The sequence below is a fragment of the Cetorhinus maximus genome, chromosome 13 (genome assembly GCF_964194155.1).
Source record: "Cetorhinus maximus chromosome 13, sCetMax3.hap1.1, whole genome shotgun sequence".
NCBI classification, from domain to species: Eukaryota; Metazoa; Chordata; class Chondrichthyes; order Lamniformes; family Cetorhinidae; genus Cetorhinus; species Cetorhinus maximus.
The window spans coordinates 44710287-44733020 of record NC_135891.1 but is presented as its reverse complement, the minus strand read 5'-3'; the positions used below and the strand labels follow the sequence as shown (position 1 = coordinate 44733020).

Here is a 22734-nt window from a genome sequence, read left to right as displayed (position 1 = left end):
GAAGTTGCCCCTCAAAACAACAGGCAGGCAGCATTTATGTCATACAGGAGCCTAGCATTGATAATTTTGAACTAGAGAAAGTTCAGCCATCTTCCCTTGACCTTCAATGGCTCCCCCAAACAGCCCCCATCATTAACATCTTGGGGGTCAGCATTGACCAGAAGCTGAACTGGTCCAGTCATGACAATTCCATGTCTATGAGCAGGATTATGGCTGGATGGTCCGCAAGAAGTAGTTCACCTCCTGATACCGCAATGCCTTGCTATCATCAGCATGGCATAAGTCATGAATGTGATGGAATACTCACCACATGTCTGGAAAGGTGCAGCCACAGCAGTCAAAGTGCAACACCATCAATGATAGAGCAGTTTGTAATGGAGATCAGTGTTTTGACGATGGAGTCAATCACTGGTGCACTGTGGCTACCACCGTAATTCACTAAAAGCTGCAGTAATTCACTAAAAGTCACTTCAACAGAACATTTTTCCCCTGCAACATCAACCACCAAGAGGAATAAAAGCAGCAATGTTGTGAGCCCATCACCTCAAAGTTCAAACACCATCCTGACTCTGACATGTATCAATGTTTGTTGCTGGATCAGAATCTTGGAATTCCCCAACTAAAAACAATTGTAGAAACACCAAAATTACTGCAGCAGATCAAGAAGAAGGACACCCCACCACCATCTTAAGGCAACCAGGAATGAGCAATAAATATGACCTTACCCACGTCATTTGTATCTCAAGAACAAATCAAAAACAGAGAGAGAGAGAGAGAAAAGGTTCTTGGAGGATCCCAGGAAAATGTTGCAGGGTCCATGAGCTCCTTATAGTTGTTAGAGGTAGGGGTGCAGGGGAGAGGGGTTTAAGAAGGCAGTTTGTAATATAGAAAATAAGTTGAGTGTTATCTTTGTATTTTAGGGTAATCCAATAATGAAAGCAATATCTTAACTATATAAGGTTCTAGGATAATCCTAGAATACTAAGCAGTTTTATTAGGTGAAAGAAGGACCTGATAGTGTTTTAAGTGGTCCAGCCAAATCGGGCAGCGGATGGCTAAACCAGTCATCCACCACATCCTGCATCCCTTAGACTTCAGGGAGCAGAGGTAAGTACCGCACCAGAGAGAATGGCCAAAATAAGGGGAGAGTAATGGTCTTAATGGGGACTAGGACAAAGGTGGAGTTGAGGGTGTGGTTGAGTAAATCAGTAGCTGCAGAAATGTTGGGTCAAATGAAGGAGCAAAGACTAGATAGTTGGGATTTTGGAAGTGCAAATGTAAGTGATTTGGGAGGTTTTTCCAGGGACAGATAGTAAAGGAGGTAGGGTTGGGCTGTAGAAGTGTGACGTGGGTGATAAGCGATAGGAAGAAATGATCAAAGATGACCTTATCTGTAATTAATGATAGGACTAGCAAGACCACGTGAGATGGCAAGGTCAAGGAGGTGACTGTGAATATGGGTTGGAGAGTTTTTATGGAGGGAGCAATTTAGGGAAGATAAGAAGGCAGTGACTTCAAAACAGAGAACATGATGAGTTGATACAGAGGTTGAAATCACCAGGGATGAGAAGTCTTGTGTTCATGCTTAATTACAGAAATAAAATACAGTTTGTTGAACAGAACCACTTAAATGTGCATTTCTGCCTAATTACTGTGTTACAATAAAAAAGGCAAAATAATAAGGTGGGCCTGCATAATTCAAGGAAATCACATTTTATGAATGAGACTGCTGTTCACAAAATCTCCAAGCGCCTACATTTACCTGCAATATTTATTTGTAGTCTTGAAATGTATGTTGCTCTGGTGAAAAATTGAATTGGTCAATCTGAGATACTACATTCTTGGGCCACAAAATAAAAACTGGAAACAGTAATCTATTCCTATATTTAAAATCAATGAAACATGACTACAATGGTGCATTATTGGTCTAACACTCAAGATACGCCCAATAATGAAAGCAATATCTTAACTATAAAAGATAGGATATGTTTCCAATAAAGGGATAAGTCACAATAAGATAATTGCTCTCCTCTTTGAAAGAAAATATATGGCAAGAGTGACTTGAGCATTGGAAGACTCCGACTTTCTCAACCTGAAAACCGCCCAAGGGCATGGATCAGGAAACATGTCAGCAAGGAACTGCTTTATCCTGTTTTGGCTTGTTTTGTTAGGCCTTTGTGTCTAAAAATAAATTAAATATTTTACCTGCCTAAAAAGACGTTGCAATAGGCAACATAAAAAAGACTGTTTCTTTAATAAAGTTTGAAGCAAACTTTTTAGGGATTATATATGGCAACTATTAAGAATATTCAAACCATTTGACTTGATGGTGTTGATCTAGGCTAAACAATACAACCTACAAATACCAAAATAATCTCACCCCTTAAAACAACACTTTCCTTCTATTGAAACCACTGCGGAGATTTGCTAACACCACAATAATGTCAAGCAAACAACTGTTACCGAGGCAACACAATATGTCTTAAGGAGGCCCAGTGGTCCACAGTCAAATTTCTATCAGACAGACTGGCTCCCAGGAACCTGGTAGAAATTACCTTGCCATAAACTCAGGCTTCTAAAAGTGGCCTTCCACTTCTTCGAAGTCTTCAGATATACTTTAATGCCCTCAGTGTTAGTTTTCAATCTGAATTCTTTAAAAATAAATTAGCTCAGTCACAACCAAAAACAGATAAAGAGCTACATCTCTACGTTAATTCATTTAAGCATCTTTCCCTCTTTTCTAGGGATCTTATTTTATTCCCAACTCTGGCAAACTATGAAGGTACAAATTTGAGGTATCACCCAATCTGTTTGATAAATTCAACGATAGAAATAGCATCCCAGCCAACAGTCTGAGACCATACCGATGTAATAAGACCATTAGAGACCATAAGACATAGGAGCAGAAATTAGGCCATTCGGCCCATCGAGTCTGCTCCACCATTCAATTATGGCTGATAAGTTTCTCAACCCCATTCTCCCGCCTTCTCCCTGTAACCTTTGATCCCCTTACCAATCAAGAACCTATCTATCTCGGTCTTAAAAAGACTCAATGACCTGGCCTCCACAGCCTTCTGTAGCAATGAATTCTATTGATTCACCACTCTGGCTAAAGAAGTTTCTCCTCATCTCTGTTCTAAAAGGTCTTCCCTTTACTCTGAGGCTGTGCCCTCGGGTCCTAGTCTCTCCTACTAATGGAAACATCTTCCCCACGTCCACTCTATCCAGGCCTTTCAGTATTCTGTAAGTTTCAATCAGAATCACCCTTCTAAATTCCATCGAGTATAGACCCAGAGTCCTCAAACGTTCCTCATATGTAAAGCCTTTCATTCCTGGGATCATTCTCGTGAACCTCCTCTGGACCCTCTCCAGGGCCAGCACATCTTTCCTGAGATACAGGGCCCAAAATTGCTCACAATATTCTAAATGTGGTCTGACCAGAGCCTTATAAAGCCTCAGCAGCACATCAATCATATGAACACCAAAGGATACAACAGAAAGACTGCTTAGTCACATGAAAGGCAGCATTTACCATTTCGCAAGATTATTTTTTATTTTGAGAAGCATGCATGTACTTGCATGTTTACACATCCTGGTAAGAAAGAATTCTGATTCATTCAGCCTGTCCCACATAATTGTGATGTCTTGTGCATAATATACACTACCCCACCTTCCCAGGTAATAGTTCAGGCCTCTTACACACACTCACCAAGTATCTCAACATGCACCTGTTGACTAACAACCCTGCTGGCCCCCCAGAAGAAACTTTCAAGTTGGAACCTCCCTTCCCACACAAAGGTGGTATAAGCCTGCCTTCCTGCCTGAACTGATCCCAACTATTTCTAAAAAGACCCCCTCCCCAACAAGAATACAATTATTCCTCTCCCTCTCACCAAGATGGAAGTTAGTTCTGGCCCAACAAAACTTAAAATTGCCACTGTCCCGTCCTCTCCAATTCCATGTCCCCTTCCTCTGCAAAAGGAATAAACCATGGCTCGTTTTACCTTCATCACCGCCAAAATGATAACCAGGCTTGATGAATGCCACCTACTGCTCCACCATTGCTATTCATTTGTCTCCATCACCTTAGAAATTGACTAGTTAGTATATTAAATTCAGATAGGGTGCAAATTTCATTGGAACTTTAATGGGCAAACCCATTAGCCTGCTTGTAGTACCAGATACACCTGTAAGCATGTTAAAGTTTTTAATATCAAGCGTGACTCACCTTACCTGTTATAACTTCGCCCAGGCTGTGTGCCAAATGCAGTAGGAGTGATTGTACTACTAAGAGCTTTAAAGCCAATAAGACAAGGCCAAGTTCACATAGTAAATTAATGTCGGAATTATTCTGTATCTTTTAGATGCTAACAATCTGTGCACACCGTTCCACTCCCAGCAGTAGAACTGGGAACCTACTCAATTCCAATTTCAGTTAGAGTGCCCAAGCAATTTGACTTCATCTAATCATCAAAACCAGCATGTCCATTCAACCAAATGGCTTGACAAGTTTGTATTTCCAATACAATTTTTCTATAGCCTTCAAGCCTTCGACATCACACTCCAAAATGCTCAATCATCCCTAGCATTCCCAAGCAGAACCTTGGGTCTTGGCAGCTGGGCAGGACCATACCAACATATTCCTGTCCACTGAATGAGGGCAACTTGCACTTATATAGTGCCTTTCATGGCCACCAACATCTCAAAGTGCTTTACAGCCAATGAAGTACTTTGGAAAAATAGTCATTGTCATAATGTAGGAAATGTGGCAGCCAATTTGAACAAAGCAAGCTCCCATAGACAACAATGTGATAATCTGATAATCTTTATTGATGTTGGTTAAGGGATAACCATTGGCCAGGACGCCGGAAACAAAACCCCTGGTCTTATTGAAAATGCAATGGGATGTGCCCTCTAGAGAGGGCAAAACAGGGCTTCAACATCTCATGTGAAAGACAGCACTGCTGCAGTTCTACACCGGAGTTTCAGCCTTGCATTTAAGACTTGAGCACAAAATTCAATGTTGCGAATGCTTAACTCCCATTAAAGTCCCAACTTTGCCTCCACCTTTCCCTACACCCTCACCACCCCCACAGCCCAATGTATATTTTTGGACCCTACTATTTAAAGCAGTTGAAGTTAAATTCATTCCCCCAGTGGCAATAGTTATCATCAATGAACAAGCTCCAGAGTCCAGTTCAATGCATGACAGACTGTATAATTTACAAGCGTTTATTTCTGCTTTAACTCATTCTGTAATTGCTCAGGTAGAGAATGAAATAAAAGCACCATCTACTACGTTAATGTAGTTCATGAAGTAAAGAGGGGAGAAGGTAGAAACAAAGTTATTTCCCTATCAACTTTACTGGCATGCTATGTCTAGATAGCTAAGTGATTAAAGAATAAAGAGCATGTCATTTGGCCCAACCAGTCCATCTCATCATTTATGCTCTACTCAAGCCTCTTCCTGCCCTTACATTCAGTTATCAGCATGGCCTTCTATTGCCTTCTCCCTCAAAGTTTATCTAGCTTCGTCTTAAATAGGTAGACATTATTCACTTCAACCACTCCTGTGGTAGCGAGTTCCACATTCTCACCACTCAAGGAGGTAAAGTTTCTTCTGAATTCCCTACCTGATTTCTTGGTAACTCTCATATTTATGGCCTCTAGTTTCACTTTTCCCCACAAATGGAAATAATAGGTAATATCTACAAATGCTGGTACTTTCAGCAGCATGTTATGTACACACAATTCACATTGCAAAAGGCGAAAATTTTAAAGTGAAAAACAATCCACACTTCAATAAAAAGACCATTTAAAAAGTTGTGACTATTAAAATCTTGTTAGTACTAATACAATTGTAGTAACACTCCTAAAGTTATTTTCAATTTTTAAAAAAAGTTATAAAGAATGCAAAGTTGTGTCCATATGCTTCTCTACCCAAAAACTCATTTTTATTGAACATTGTTGTCTTTTTCCATGCTGTAAGAGTGAAATGTAGAGCTTTCCATTTCATTGAAGACATCTCCTCTTAATTAAATCAGTTCATTTCTTTTCCTTTTCTGCCACCTCCTAAAATCTCCAAGTCCAATTAAGAGAAAAATAGAATCAATTGTCCTTCCTTGCTTAAAGCAAAGAACACAAGAAATAGGAGGAATATCCCATACAGCCCCTTGAACCTGCTCAGCCATTCAATACACTGATGGCAGATCTGCTGCCTCAACTCCACTTTCCCATTTGCTCCCCATATCCCTTGATTTTCTGAAACACCAAAAGATCTGTACTTCAGCCTTAAATATACACAGCAGAGTGTCCATGCCACCCCACGCGCCCATGCCACCCCACGCGCGCACACCACCCCGCCCCCCCCGCACGCACACCTACCACTCCCCACCCCGGGTAGAGAATTCCAAAGACTCACAACCTTATGAAGAAATTTCTCATCTCAGTCCTAAATGATTTGCCCCTTATTCTGAGACTAAGCCCTCATTTTCTACATTCTCCAGCCAGGGGAAACATCCTCTCAGCATCTACCCTGTGGAGCCCTTTCAGAATCTTGTATGTTTGAATGCAATCACGTTTCGTTCTTCTAAACTTCAGAGAATTTAGACCAAATTTATTCAGCCTCTCATCGTAAGTCAACCTTCTCATCCCAGGAACCCCAAAACTGCACAGAGTACTTCGAAGTGTTGTCTCACCAAAGCCCTACATGATTGCAGCAGGAATCTTTTTTACTTTGATCTCCTTGCAACAAAGGCCAACATGCAATTTGCTTTCCTAATTGCTTGCTGTACCTGCACACTGAACATCAACAGTCACTCTGAATGTTAACATTTAGAAGTTTCACACTTTTTACAAAATATTCTGCTTTGCAATTCTGACTACCAAAGTGAATAACCTTAGACTTCCCAGATTATACTCCATCTTATTGCTTACTCACTTAATATGCCCATATCACTGTGTCCTCCTCACAGCTTATATTCCCACCGTGCTTCGTATAACCAAAAATTAGATAAATGTTTAAGTCCTTAATATCGATTGTAAATAACCGAGGTTCCAGCACTGATCCTATGGCACTCCACTACTTACTGCCTGCAAACAGCATTGAAAATGTGTTTTTTATCCCTATAGTAAAGCAGTGAACAATGGGGGAGAAGTCGAAGTCTTGGTTGGGAACACAAAGAGGTAAAGGATCACATGGACAGTTAGTTTGTGTGAAACACTCTTTGGCCTGGAATTAGAGGCTAAAAATGTAGATCGGGGTTTTTTTGCAGAAAGTCTCAAAGATAATATCAAAATCAAGCCCAATCGCCTGCCACCCCCTCCCTCCCTCACCCCCAGCCCCCTCCTCCCCACCCCCTCTCCCTTGCTGTATCGCCCCCACCCCCTCCCTCACCCTCTCCAACACGCGCACACAGAACGATATAGATGGGCTGGTAAGATGGGCAGAGCAGTGGCAAATGGAATTTAATCCTGAGAAGTGTGAGGTGATGCATTTTGGGAGGACTAACACAGCAAGGGAATACACAATGAATGGTAGGACCCTAGGATGTACAGAGGATCAGAGGGATCTTAGTGTATATGTCACTGGTTCCCATGTGGAGCATGACAACTGGATCCGCTCCCTCCCACTCCAAATTTGTCTCCAGCCACAAGGAAATGTATTTAACCCAGGCATCCGGTGGGCAACACAACTATCAGAGCTTCCAGTCACAGCTGCAGAGAACAGTATCTGTCTCACTGATTATACTGTCTCTTATCACTCCTACATTCCTCTTTGCTCGCCCCACTTGAAAGAGATCCTTCAACATGGTGCCATGGTCAGTCTGCTCATCCATCCTGCACCTTTTCTTCATCCAACCAGGTAGCAAGCACTCTGTACCTGTTGGACAAAGTCAGGGACAAAGGCTCCTCCAACATTACATGCTGATTCCCCTTTCCTGTCTGACTCAGTCACACCTCCTGTCCCTGACGACTGACCAACTCTAAAGTTCTACCTAGTTTAAGGTGTGACCGCCTCCTGGAATAAAGCGCCCAGGTAACTTTCCCCTTCCTTGATGTGACACAATGTCTGCAGCTCAGCCTCCATTAATTAAAATTTAATTAATAAATAATTATTTTGTGTCTCTAGTGCTGCCTGTGCTTATTAATTGCGAAATATCAAATTTCTCCATTATGAAATTGTTACTTGCTCTCACATATTAATTTTACAGGTCACAGTTGTAAATACTAAACATTACTGAACAGGGGGTATCTCTTGCTATTTTATGCTGGCTTGAGAAAAATCAACGTTTTTAATGATAGCTTCCATCTTAATCCAATGTATCATTTATTTCAGTTTCTGAACATTTAAAAGCACTTATCTTTCACTTTTTTTAAATTTTAAGTTCCTTGCTTGTGTGTGTGAATGCTTCAATGCGATTGCCAGCAAGCAGCCACTATTGTTGCTGCATGCCATGAGATCCCCTTGGCTTGGCGCCAGATTTAAACTGCCATCAGGATAGAAGTGTGCGCCACAGAGATTGCTAGATCGCAGTGCATAGCTTTCTTCAGGGTCCACAATGAGTGCTGTTGCTATACTGCTGACCTCAAAATATAACCCAATGTTTCATTACTTAACATTGCCCGTATTAAATGGCACTTGTCATTTGTCAGTTCATCTTAATAAATTATCACAATTTGTTTGTTCCACTTTCCAATATTGTTTTTAATCCCTCTCCAAAGTTTAGTAATAAACTTAGATGGCCTTATTTTAGTCCACAATTCCAAATCATTTGTCTATTGTAAATAACAACAAAAGCCTAAGCATCAAGCCCTCCTTTTACACCAACACAATTACCTTTCAGTTTGTCTGATTCTGCAACTTCTAATTGACTTTCTATACCCCTTTCAAGCAATCTCCTTTGCGGCACTACTAAAATATAACTATTTAAATTAAGAGCTGACCCAAGAGGTCAGTTTTTGTTCCACAAAATCGTGGCAGTGCAGGGGGCCATTCAGTCCATCGTGTCTGCACCGGCTCTCCAAATGAGCAATTCACTTAGTACCATTCTTTCCCCTTCTCCCCACCTGCACATTATTCCTTTTCAGATAAGAGTGTAATTCCCTGTTGAAGGCTTCAATTGAATCTGCCTCCTCCACACACTCAGGCAGTGATATTCCAGACCTTAACCACTTGCTACATGAAAATGTTTTTCCTCATGTCGCTTTTGTTTCTTTTGCTGATTGATTTAAATCTGTGCCCTCTCGTTCTTGATCCTTTCACAAGTGGGAACAGTTTCTCCCTATCCATTCTGTCCAGACCCCTTGTGATTTTGAATACCACTATCAAATCTTCTCTCAGCCTTCTTTTCTCCAAGGAAAAAAAAGTCCCAATTTCTCCAATCTATCTTTATAACAGAAGTTCCTCATCCCTGGACCTATCCTTGAGAATCTTTTCTGCACTCTCTTCACATCCTTCCTAAAGTGCAACATCCAGGACTGGAAGCAAAAACTATATTACCTTGTTCAAAAGCAGACAGGCTTCTTTTTTTCAAAAATCTCCAAGAACTTAATGAGAAGACATTCTAAAAAGGAGAGAATAATGTTCTACCAATACAGATAATAAGGCACAATTGGATTCTGATGAAAAGATCCTCAACCTGAAACATTCGGTCTGCTTCTCTCTCCAAAGATGCTGCCTAACCTGCCAAGTATTTCCAATATTTTCACATCAGGCAAATCATAGTTCCCATTGTTACATACTACACAGCAGATATCTCTTCTCATTCCGCAATCATTTGGTGCATTAAGTTCTGCTGAATAAAATGTTCTTAAATAAAAGCAGCAATTCATATGAATAACCACAGACCAAAACAAGATACAGGACTCTGCACACCATTCATTATCCCTGCAATTCTCACTGCAAAACAAGGTAGCTTAAATATTGTAGGTCATAAGGCTGCTGAGCTGATTAATAGATAAGACTGTTCTCAATGTTGGTTAGTTCTTGCAGATTGCTTGCAACAGTAGTTGAATCAAATGCTTAAGAATTTTTTTTGTCTCTCTCTCTCTCTCTCTCTCTAAACAAATATCCATTGCTGAAATACAGTTCCACTGAGGTCAACGGGTCACCAAAACATAGCCTTTGGTGGGCATTTTTTCCAGCGAGCCTGGGCTGAGTATTTGTAAACCATATTCAACTATAGATGGCAAACCCTAACCTATTCGTCCTTAAATTATTTATCTTAAATTTTCCAATAAGCAAAAGGTGAAAGGTTTATATGTATAACAATCCAAAGAGAGCCCAGGAAAGTTCATTATACGCATTTCCTTGTTAAGTACAGTGCCCTCCCAATATCTTTACTTGACAATTACCTACACAATGCTTTGCCTAACATACATTAATGATCATACACTAAAGCTTATAAATACGCTCAACTCTGAATTGAAATGAGTCAATTGAAAGGGATCAAGACAGATGGCTGATTATTTGAAATATATCACTGCTCCTTCACTGTCGCCAGGTCATAATCCTGGAACTCCCTCTCTAACAGCACTGTGGATGTACCTAAACCGCATGGACTGTAGCAGTTCAAGAAGGCAGCTCACCACCACCTTCTCAAGGGCAATTAGGGATGGACAATAAATGCTGGCCTAGCCAATGACGCCCACATCCCATGAATGAATAAAAAGATAATTCAGTTTGCATTAGCAGCTCACTGCAGTATTTATATCCAGTACATAAACGGGCCAGAGTCCTTTAGAATAGTGAGAGAAGGGTATGGAAATGTACTAGAGATTAATTAAGATACATCTAGAAACATAAAATTTACAGAAGCCGCCCATTTGGCCCATATTGTCTGTGCTAGTCAAACAGCAACTATACGGCTTAACTATACTTTCCAGCTCTTGATCCACAGCCCTGTAGGGTACATTGAAGTATTTTTAATGCAATTAGAATTTTTGTCTCTATCACCCTTTTAGGCAGCGAGCTCCAGGCCCCCACCACCCTCTGGGTAAAGACATTTCTCAACTCATTTCTAATCCTTCTACCAGTTACTTTACATCTATGCCCCTGGTTATTGATCTCTCTAAGGGAAATAGGTCATTCTTATCCACTTCACCTAGGCCCCTCAATTTTATACACCTCAATTTTCTACAGCTCAATTAAATCTTCCTTCAGCCTTGGCACAATGGCCTCCTTCTGTTGTGTAAGATTCTATGAATGTATATTATAACGCTGAATAACTTAAAAAGGAATGAGTTTTAAATTGTACAGAATAACTAATCTTAAGAATGCCACCTCATCATTTCTGGTGGACATAAACAGATAAGAGAAATAATTTACTACTTGTCCCTCTCCAGTAATGCTGGATAATTTTTAACTTTAGTCAGTAGCATAAAATGGTTAATATTAAATTGACTGCCTATCGTACGCCCCACCCAAGGTTACCTTTATCCCAGACAGTGAAGACCAAGTATGATCTTCAGGTATCACATAATTTGATCAGGGCACACAGATGCATAAATTACCATTTTAAAGTCCCACATTGTGTCCTTAATTTCATACAATATTTTGATTTTACCTTACAGCTAAATGGAAAGAACCACAGTAAATTGAGAATCAGGGAAGTAGAGTTGTAGTTTACGAATTTCTCTGCAGGTGCATGCTATGGGGCTCGGAGATGCAAACCTGAGGTGCCACAGTGCAATTGCAGTGAAGGTTTACACAGACAGTTTCCAATATAAACATGAACATAAGCTTTTAAAGAGTGAAAGACTTCCAACATGAAGTAAGATTTTTGTAGACAAGAGGTTCATGCAGGTGCAAGATAGTTCTAAAAAATATAATCAACCTGCCATACTTCATCAACATGCCAGTATTTTCTGAAAACTAAATTTTGTAATAAACTTTGCTATTAGTTATACAGGATATCAAGATTTATAAATTCAACATTTCAGTTTATAGAAATCTTGATCCAAACAAAATACATTTGGTAAACTGGTTAAACCTTTAAGCAAACTTCAGCTAAAACAAAATCTTCAGCTAAAAACAAAATCCACAAATACAATTTAGCACTATTACACATAATGAGGCACCGAGATGTGTCAAGTGTCAAATCACTGTATGAAAAGGAGCTTCCAAACTGCAAGCCAGATATCAAAAATTCATGCGTTTTATTAATGCAACACAACACACAAGCTCTGAAGGTATTAAAACCACTACATTATAAACAGTAACTTGGAAATTAAAAAGAACATCAGAAATAGGAACAATAGGCCATTCAGCCCCTCAAGCCTGCTACGCCATTCAGTACGGTCTTCTGTCTCAGTGCCACTTTCCCATTCACTCCCTATATCCCTTGATTCCCAGAGGGATCAAAAATCTATTGCAGCCTTAAATGTGTTCAATGATGAAGTATCCACAATCTTCTGGGGTAGAGAATATCAAAGGTTCACAACCCCGAGTGAAGAAATTTCTTCTCATCTCAGTCCTAATCAATCAGCCCCTTAACCAAAGCCTGTGCCCCCATATTCTAGATTCTCCAGCCAGTGGAAACAACCTCTGTCTACCCTGTTAAGTCCCTTCAGAATTTTGTTACGTTTCAATAAGGTCACCTCTCATTCTTCTAAACTCCAGAGAGCATAGGCCCAATTCACTCAGCCTCTCATTATAGGATAACCCTCTCATCCCAGGCACTAACCTAGTGAACGTTCGCTGTAATGCCTCTAAGGCAAGTATATCCTTCCTTAGATATATAGAAATCAAAACTGTGCACAGGTGTGATCTCACCAAAGCCCTGCATAATTGTAGCAAGACTTCCATATCCTTGTACAACATTCCCTTGGCAATAAAAGCAAACATGCTAGTTGTCTTCCTAATTGCTTGCTGTACCTGTGTGCTAACTTTGTGTTCCTTGTATCAGTACAACCAAGTTTCTCAAAGCATCAACATTTAGAAGTTTCATGCTTTAAAAATATTCTGCTTTTTTATTCTTACTACAACATAAAAATCTCACATTTCCCCACATTATACTCCATTTGTCACCTTGTTGCCTATTCACTTATCCTATCTATATCTCTGCAGCATTTTTGTGTCCTCCTCACATCTTACATTCCCACCTAGCTCTGTATCATCAGCAAACTTCAGTGCATTATTCTAAGTCCCTTCATCTGAGTCTTAATATAGATTGTAAATAGCCAAGGCCCCAGCACTGATCCTGTTTACCTTAGAATATTTAATTTTCCAATGTTGGTAACCATGCCTGTGTATTGGCAAGTAGATCTAAACCATTTATCTCTATTTGTGCCACTAGATCATCTATTTTATTGCAAATGTTTCATGCATTCAGGTAAAGCCTTTAATTTGATTTTTACTATTATTATTTACATGGACCAAATTCATCGGTGCACTATTAACATTAAACTCTCTATCCCTTTCCGTTCCACTCTGCTTGTCTTTGTCCAAATTGCTACACTGTTCTATTGTCTCAACTTTTCTCTTTAGGTTTCTAAATTTCCCTTCACTTGATAACCTGAAACATACACCACCTAAGACAAAAATTTTCAAAAGATTGACTTTGGTTTCTCATCAAATTTGCCTTTGTGATCATTAAATATCATAAAGATTCAAATTTCAAGTGCAATTGATTTAAACAAACTTCACATCCTCCCACTGATGATTTCCATGTCAGTAGTGCCTTACAGTAAAGCAGCCAACAACAACTGCAAGAAACTAAGTTATATACCAACCAGGTTAAGTATTTCAATAAAAACAGCAAGTTCTGAGATGCCAACTAAATTTAATCATCAAAGTCAACTGTGTTAACCAGAGTTCACGTTGATTTAGTGTATTAATTAGGACAAAATCATAACCTTCTGCCTTGGTTGCAATTGTGCATGCTTGACCCTCTTTATTTGACTATATTAAATGAGAAAAATTTGTTATTTTTTCTTTTGGGCCTGACTGCAGCATGTGTTACCAACTTGCCTCTGTAGATTAAGTCAGTAGGTATGGGCGATTCCCTGCGTCAGTCTGGCAGTAGAAGGAAAATGTAGTGATCTTCAGCTACTTATAGCTTTCAAAATATAGATCAGCATTAGTTCATTTACCTACTAAAGCCATTAGACAAGCCTTTATTTGAAGCCAAAGAATGCAAATAAGTGTCAGATAATTAACTTGTTCCTTCAAAAGTGACAAGGAAAGAGGAAGAATGATATAGACACAAGATATAAACAACATCCCCTCATTTTTTTTTTGTTTAGTGAGACCTACTCATTTAAGTGCGTGAGGGCTTTAAATTTTTTGTGCAACCAAGTACACTTGGTAACCTAAAGGGGTTGACTTGTGATCACCCTTGGGTAAGTTCTGGGTTGATGTGCGACTGAGTAGCTGAGAGAGAGCAATAATTGAACGTGACTGACTGTAATGACCATATTGAAATGATTGTGATATTCATTGATTGTATTCAAGCACCTCATGATCCATGTGTAAAAGTTGAATCTGATTGTACTTTTTGTGATGGCGATTTAGAAATGTTTTATAATGTTCTTTCAGATATTTTATGAATAAAGTATATTTTTCAAAAAAAAATTAACATGATGACAGACTGGCATGTAGAAAATAGGTACTGGCATTACAACAATTGTTGCAATTGTTGTCATAATACAAGTAATAGCTTTCTCTTACTAAATAGAGATCATCAGCTGAAAGTATTTAAATGTTAAACACAAACATCAGTCTTGACATTAGATGCAATATCCTATTTCAGTCAAAAAACTATATTCCAGTCTCAGAGGATCAATCTTTGTTCCTAACTTCAAATCTGTTTTGATCACACCAATTCCTTCTAGTGCTGCTAACATAAAACAGGCATGTACCTGAAGAGCCAATTTATAGTGGTTAACTAATGGCGCGCATTAATTTTCTTACCTTTTCTTTGTAGAAAGACCCTGAGCAGTGGGTTTGCTGTCTTAACTGCCTTCAGATAGTTGTCATCATTATTTATTGGCAACAAGTCTCCATGAATGTCCGCATAACCCACTAAAACATCAATGTTTGGAATTCTGTGGACATGCTGTAATAATCCATAAAACTCTTCAAATTTTCCAGGTTTGGATCGATCCAAGGAAAAGCGTCGAAATTCAGCCCCAAACTAAATGAGTGAAAGGAAAAAAATACTGAAGCATAGTTGCGTAATTTTGAACCATTTTAAGAAACTAATCTTTGGAATTCTGACAGAATACTAAAAAGAATGCAGTGCAAATCCCATAGGTCATGCTACAAAGAACATAATCTAATGGGTACAATCTTTACAGGGGTGCCTTATACTATACTAGTGAAAGATTGCCCATTTCCACCGGCTTCCCAAAGTTACAGTGGGAGATCAGGAGTACACCCAAGGAATTTAATGGAACATGTGTTTAGCCCATTTCCACTGACTTCCCAAAGTTACAGTGAGAGGTCGGGAGTACACCCAAGGAGTTTAATGGAACATGTGTTTAGGTAAAAGCATTAATCAAAAACTTGGCATTACCTGTCATACCAGTATTATTTCAAGTACTGTCTTTATCTCTATCAAACATATGCGTTGGATAGCAAATTTTTCTTAAGAAACAATCTGTTTATGGAAACTATCACGTGGCTTACACAAAAAAAGGTTTGAGGAAAAACAAGTGTGAGAAAAAGCTGTAACAATGTTTTAAAACTAAATTTGCACCCAAACTAAAGCACAGGCGTATACTGCCATACACTGTGCAAACAGAGGTTCTTTAGAAGTCACAGGAATGCACCACCTTACCCAGCCCTGGATAGAACTGTACTGAGTGGATCTAAACATTCTTACATTTTTCTGTGAGAAGCCAGAGAGAAGAAAATCTAGATAAGTATGTAAGTGAATAAATCCAGAAAAAATATAATCTTCTCTGCCAAGCTAAGAATTCTCTGGAATGGATAACACAAGATGACAGACTATGCAGAAATTACACTAAAATGAAATAGGATTTGGAATGTTCAATGAGGAGAAAATTTTACCAAATCCTGTCCTTGATAAACTCTGAGATAAAAATGACATACTCTCTTCATCCCGTGCTCCCTTAGCCATCAGTAAAATGTTTTACACAGCTAAGTGAAATGAAGAAACTAGAAAGTATAATGGGAACTATTGCTAAACAGTACACTTGATAGGATGCACCTCAGGAGGATGTAAAGAGTACATAATGCAACCATGGAAAATTTCTTAAAAGGGACAGCTTCTTTGATGTTAATTCTTCCCCACTATATGTGGAATTTGATTTCCTATATGCAAATTTGGTTCATATTTGGTTCATATATGCACACAGCAAGTGATGTTCTGCTGTTGGAGTACTACTGTATATAAATGCATATCTTTTTACAGGATGCTACAAAAAATCATACCCTGTTCACACTACTGTATATCAATAATCACAACCTTTTTTGGAATTCCAATATATACGGAAGCTGTAATTAGGATCAGCTGATTTGTTTGAAAACTATCACCCAAAGAATGTTTCCTACTTAAACCCTTTATTTCTCCCCACACTAACTTTAAGTAACTATGTTGGACAATGCCGATAGCAAAACAATACAACAATTAACAAGAGAACAGCACACTCAGTAGAGCACATACCTCTGCCACGCTGTGTTAATTCAACATTATTACAATTATGCAGCTCTACCTAGAGAATTTTCCCTGCCTGGCTGACACTAACTCAAAAACTGAAAAAAAGAAATCCTTTTATTAAGAGATTCCATCTCACTGAGGCGGCTTTAGGTCAATCCACATTCAACAACCTGCTCTGAAAATTTTGCTCACGTTTTGACAGGTGAGACAAATTTCACCACATCAATTGAGACAATCCACAACATTCTAAAACAAAACAGCCCACAATATCTTTAAAAAGTCAATTCACCATATCTCTGAATGTTAACGGATCCTTTAAAAATCCCAAGATCCGGATTCACATCTTCCCTAAAACTAATGTTCTTCCTTGGGCCATACCCTATCTGGGTACCAAGTTTTGCTGAAATCTCTCCATCAATTTTTGAGATATATTGTTTACAGATGAACAGACCAACAGGTTTGAAAACATTACCTCCACCCACCCTTAAGTAGTGGAGGTAAAGCCATAGAGTCCCTATATAACTGAGGAAGATATCCACAATTGTGAAGGCACTTCCTTTAAATATAAATATCCTCTCTTCATTCACTCTGTGACAAAAGAGGTAGAATTTTGATGTATGGAGAGCTAAGAAAAATACATTTTAAACATGGGTATCTCAGGAATTTCTGCCTTTAGATTACATAGCCAGGTTCCAAAAAATGGAGGCTGCTTCTTTAATATGTAGAAAAAGATAGATGTAGAAACCCCATCTGTGAGAATCAACTATGGCTGTTGATCACAGATTAATAAAGAGTTGTCTCTGATGAAGGCAGATGGATTAAAATGTTCACCTATGTAGTCCACCCACCCACCCCTCGCAGATCACTTGTCAATTGTCATTCGGCACTAACACAATCTAGTTGAAATGTAGAATACAACTGTTACAAATAAAAATGAAAGTTGCTGTAGTCCCAGAGGACCATAGGCTGCTCTCTCATTACAGACACACAATTGGTGGTGAGTTTAACCTGAGGGTCACAACACCTCAGCTGAGGTTGAGAAGGCCTTCACGGAATTGAACCTGCACTGTTGGCATCACTCTGCATCACAAACCAGCTGTCCAGCCAACTGAGCTAACGAACCCCCTACAACTGTTACAGACCATTATTCCGCTGTCTTATCAAAAAATAGCATTTTGTTTAACCTCTTAAAATGAAAGGTTTTAATTCAAAGGAGGGATAAATATCCCAGTTTGCCCATAGGCACCACAAAATCCAGGGTATTTGAAGTGCATGTATAGTATATCATGCATTGCAAGACTACATGAGACTTAGTAAAAGGCAGTTTATCTGGTTCATCTAAAGAAGTTGGGAATAGGACAAAAACCAAGAAAAAGCTAAAGTAACACTTTGAAGAGGGTAGATTAACCCCTTGAGAATTGTTTCCAATTATTGCTTCAATATTTTTACGTACAATTTCTTTTGCCAAGTCACTTAATAATTGTAAATACATTTTCATCATCAGCTGATGCTGCATTAATATATTTTCTATCTTCAACTTGACGAGAGATATATGGCATCTTACATCCTCAATGATTTGAGACTGTGATGAAAATCCAAGGCTACAGTCACTCTGGGCATCAGGAGATAAGATAAAGATTTAAGTGCACAGGATACGTGGTCTAATTAAGGAAGTTGTCATCAAGCCATTCGCTTGAGGAAAAAGTGTTGGACATGTAGTACAGTATATACAATGTCATTAGGCCAATGATCACTGATGCTGCATGATAAATCGGCCAAATTGCACTCAAATTACTGGTTCCACATCTTCTCACTCTCCCATTAAAATCTCCCCATTGAGAATTTTTGAGCCGATTACAATTTAATATGGTGAAGTAAGTCTGTTTTAATATTGCATTAATTCACAAAAAGAGATTCAAAAGCAAATTAGTGGAGAAATATGAAATCTGTGATGGACTGACAAAAATTCCCCAATTTATGCAATGTTGTGCGCCATGTGCAAACTATTTGTTATTTTTTTTGGCCAGTTCCTAACAACGCGGAATAGTTCAAATTCCCTTCCGATTTCAGATGAGCTTCCAGACAAATCCTTACGGGAACGCTCTCAGTATGATGAATCTGAGCTACATCACTAATTGCTTTGTGTTGGCATTTACAAGCTAGAAAAGTTTCTTATAAAGCGCTAAGGAAAAAAATGACATTGAACGCAATGAGCTGCACAATCAAAAACTTGTTACAACCGCTGGCAGTTTTCTGAAAGATCTTTATATCCTCATTACTTCCTTCTGCTGCGCTGTCACCTGTTCCAGCCCCCAGCAAAATCTGAACTGAGAAACAACCTACCACAAGCGACACATAAAATGTCCTGAAATCGCCATTTGAAACAGGCCTGTGTCTGACCGTCAGATTGAACCTTGGCCTCAGCAGCCTTGCTTGACAGATCCTGTGCCAACATCAGCCCGGGGGGGTGGCTGTGGGGACTAATCCCCCAACGGCTAGACTGGCAAAGCACGAAGCTCCCTCCTCCTTTCCCGAGACACTGCGCCTTACACACACACACACCTTGCTCTTCACCTCCACGGTTTCCAAGCTTTTGGACGACGTACGGTGATGAGTCTTGATCATTTTCGGAGAAACGTTTCTCGGCCGTTTCGGTGCCAGCTGCTCGTCCCTCCGTTCCCAAGGGCAGCGCTTCAGCCTCAGTGAAGTGGGGAGATGGCGGAGGGTGCTGGTGGTGGGGGAAAGGTGTGGAAAAAGTCCAAGACCAATCTCAGACCTGCGCCAAACTCCTCCCGTCCACTCACTCACTCCTCCACCTCCTGCAGCCGCTGTCCAATCGCCAAGTGCTCGGACTCGAGCTGGTTACCGGCGGCTGCGCGTGCCGAGCTCCTCCCCAGCGGCTCCAGCTCGGCCTCGCGCACCCTCCCCCTCCTAACGACCTGCAAACTCCGGACTTTGTTACCAGATGACGTCACTCGCCCCGGAAACCCAGCCTCGGTTTCACCTGTGTCTGTGTGTGCGCGCGCCTAACATCATCTCGAGCCAGCGCTCGCGATTCATTGTCCACCCACCCCTCGTGCATTTTTAAATGCGCGCGCCCTCGGCGGCGGTTAACAGCACCCCCCCACCCCACCTCGGGGATCCGAGGCGTCCTGGACGGTCTAGGTATGGGAAGTGCCTTTAGCAGCAGGTATCACATAGGCATCTGCTCTGAAATTCTGAAAATGATAGCTAGAGCAACATTTTATCAAGTTACAGGAAAGTTTTGAAACTTTTGCTATTCTGCATAGCCTAATTGTCCAAGCTTCACTGATAAATACGAGGAAACCTTAAATGAAAGGATAAGATTTAGATTAAATACAAACCTTTATGACATACAAAGATGCTAATTTCTAGTTACTAATTTAAGGATCTTTAGTCAGTGCTATGAATTTAATACATTGACTTGCTTTGTTCAATCAAATGGATGTGACTAAGTATCATTAAAATGAGTTTCACTGGCGATTTTAAGCTTTTTTCAGGTGTTTTCCTGTTTTGCTGTTCTCCAGACCCAATTCCTGCTAAACTGTTGACATTTAGCTTTCCTTGTCAATGCAGAGTTAGCGGATACTCTTAAAGGGAGGGAAATTAGAATATGAGAGTAAACTAGCAGAGATATAGAAATAGACATTTAAGAGTTTCTACAAAGAAAAAGAGTAGCTAAAGTAAATGTTGGTCCCTTCAATAGGAAACAAAAAAATTGGCAGAGACTTTGAACAAGCATTTTGTCTCTGTCTTCACGGTAGAAGACACTGAAAGCATCCCAAGAATAATAGAAAATCAAGGGGCAAAAATAGTGGGTGTGGTAGAATCTTAAAACAATTACTTTCACTAGAGAAAAAACACTAAGAAAACTAATGGGACTAAAGGTTAACAAGTCCTCTGGACCTGATGGCTTACACTCTACCTAGGGTCTTAAACGAAGTGGCTGCGGAGATAATGGATGCATTATAATGTATGTAATCATGTAATCATGCAAAATTCCCTAGATTCTGGAAAGGTCCCAATGGATTGGAAAAGAGCAAATGTACCACACCTATTCAAGAAAGGAGGGACATAGAAAGATGTGAACTATAGCCCAGTTAGCCTAACATGTCATTGGGAAAATGCTGGAATCCATTACTAAGAAAGTATTACAGGATATTTAACAAATGATAATACAATCAAGCAGAGTCAGCATGGTTTTATGAAAGGGAAATCATCTTTGACACTTTATTAGAGTTCTTTGAGGATGTAACAAACAGGGAGGAAAAGGGGAACCAGTAGATGTAGTGTATTTGGATTTTCAAAAAGCATTCAATAAGGTACCTCATAAAGGGTTACTACACAAGACGAGCTCATGATGTTGGGGGCTATATATTAGCATGGATAGAAGATTAACTATCTAACAGGAAACAGAGTTGGGATAAATAGCCATTTTCAGGTTGGCAAACTAACTAGTGGAGTGCCACAAAGATCAGTGCTGAGGCCTCAACTATTAATGATTTGGAAGGAATAGAGTGTATTGTAGCCAAATTTGCTGACAATACAAAGATAGGTTTGTTTGTTTCATAGCTTCACACTTACATTTTTCCCTTTTGGGGAATATCAGGGAAGTGTTAGAAGGATGATTATCAGCCTGTTGATAACTCTAAGCAGCCTGCCCCTTCATCAGCTGCTGATGTTGAGGTTGCAACCAGGCATACGTAAAATAAAAATTAAGAGGTATTGAGGGCACAATGGTGGCACAGGTGCTGAAATACTGTTTTAGTATGCGTATAAACGCATCGTATGTAGATATCACAATATGTTTTGTGCACGACTATTTTGTGCATTATGTGCATTTGTTGGGGCTTCCTCCTTTGGAAGGCAGATTGCACTGTCATGCTTCATGTTTGGAGTTGTTGCTGAATGAAGGGGACTAAGGGACATCTCACCCGTGTAGGCACAATGTAGCAGTGTGTCACTGTTTATTGGATGATAATATGTGTTACGTGATTTGTATCCTCAAGGCAATGTGATATGGCTGCACATACAGTATCTACTGGCCTCTCCAAAAATGATCTGCCAAGCAGATTGGCCCAGGCCTCTGACAAACGTGAGAAGTGATTGTGCAACCATGGCCTTGACAATGTGGGCAAGGAGCAGAGAGATGGCTCATGATAGCTTCATTGACTTGAGTGTCAGTGCAAAGTCATTGTCTTCGGGAGTTGGGGGGGGCGGTGGTGGTGATGGGGGAGTCATTTCTTTTCATCCAGTGTGAGAATGGTCCACTTCCCTTGATCTTCTAGGGGGTTGAGATGTGTGCAATGCCATAGCTCTGGACAAAGACTGGCAAAGGTTGGCACACAATCAGAACAGGCAAAGGTTTGCAGGCAAGGAAATGATGGTCAGGTAGGTGCATCATTTGTGGTCAAAATGATTGAAGATGAGGTTGTCCCTGACTGCCCTGGCATGTTTCTGCATGGCCCTGGTATCTGGGAGCTGGGAGAGCTGTCGCAAGATCTCTCCTCCTCCTCATATTCATATTCCTCCCCATCATACTCATCTGAGCAGCTGCGCTATGTCCTAAATTGGCAATTCTTCTTCCCTTTGCAATGCCACATTGTGCACAGCGCAGCAGATGATGACAACCCTGGACACCTTCTATGGTACGTATCGTAAAGTTCTGTTGAACTCGTCAAGGCATGGGAAGCGCATTTTGAGCAATCCTACACTCTGCTCTATGATTTTCCCTTGTTGAGCAATGTGCAGCGTCTTAATTCTCCTCTGCAAGGCTGTGGGAAAGACGTACAGGCATCATGAGCCAAATTCTGAAGGGATAGCACCTGTCACCCAGGATCCAACCCTGCACTTGGGCAGGGGCCTTAAAAAGCTGTGGCAATTAGGAGCTCCATATGAGGTATCTGTCAGGAGGGCTCTCTGCGAAACGAGCACACACCTGCATAATTTTATTCCGGTAGTCACAGACTACTTGAACGTTAGGGGAGTGATACCCTTCCGATTTACATATGCGGTTAGCTGTTCCCTAATGGCTATGTTCGTGCAGTGAATTGCACCCCATACCTATGGCAACCATGCAATGGCCCCA

At 40.1% G+C, this 22734-nt stretch overlaps 1 protein-coding gene across 1 annotated transcript in view; it reads right to left on the bottom strand.

Moving 5' to 3' along the window:
• Window positions 1-19547, bottom strand: part of LOC144688592 (partitioning defective 6 homolog beta-like) — a 73676-nt gene extending 54129 nt beyond the window's left edge. Inside the window, exons 1-2 of the mRNA XM_078555349.1 lie at window positions 19188-19547; window positions 14915-15137 (exon numbers count right to left, since the gene is read on the bottom strand). Coding sequence (XP_078411475.1) covers window positions 14915-15137; window positions 19188-19250 — 286 coding nt within the window. The 5' untranslated portion in view covers window positions 19251-19547. The remainder of the gene's footprint in view (window positions 1-14914; window positions 15138-19187) is intronic.
• Between the last annotated feature and the right edge of the window lie 3187 nt (window positions 19548-22734).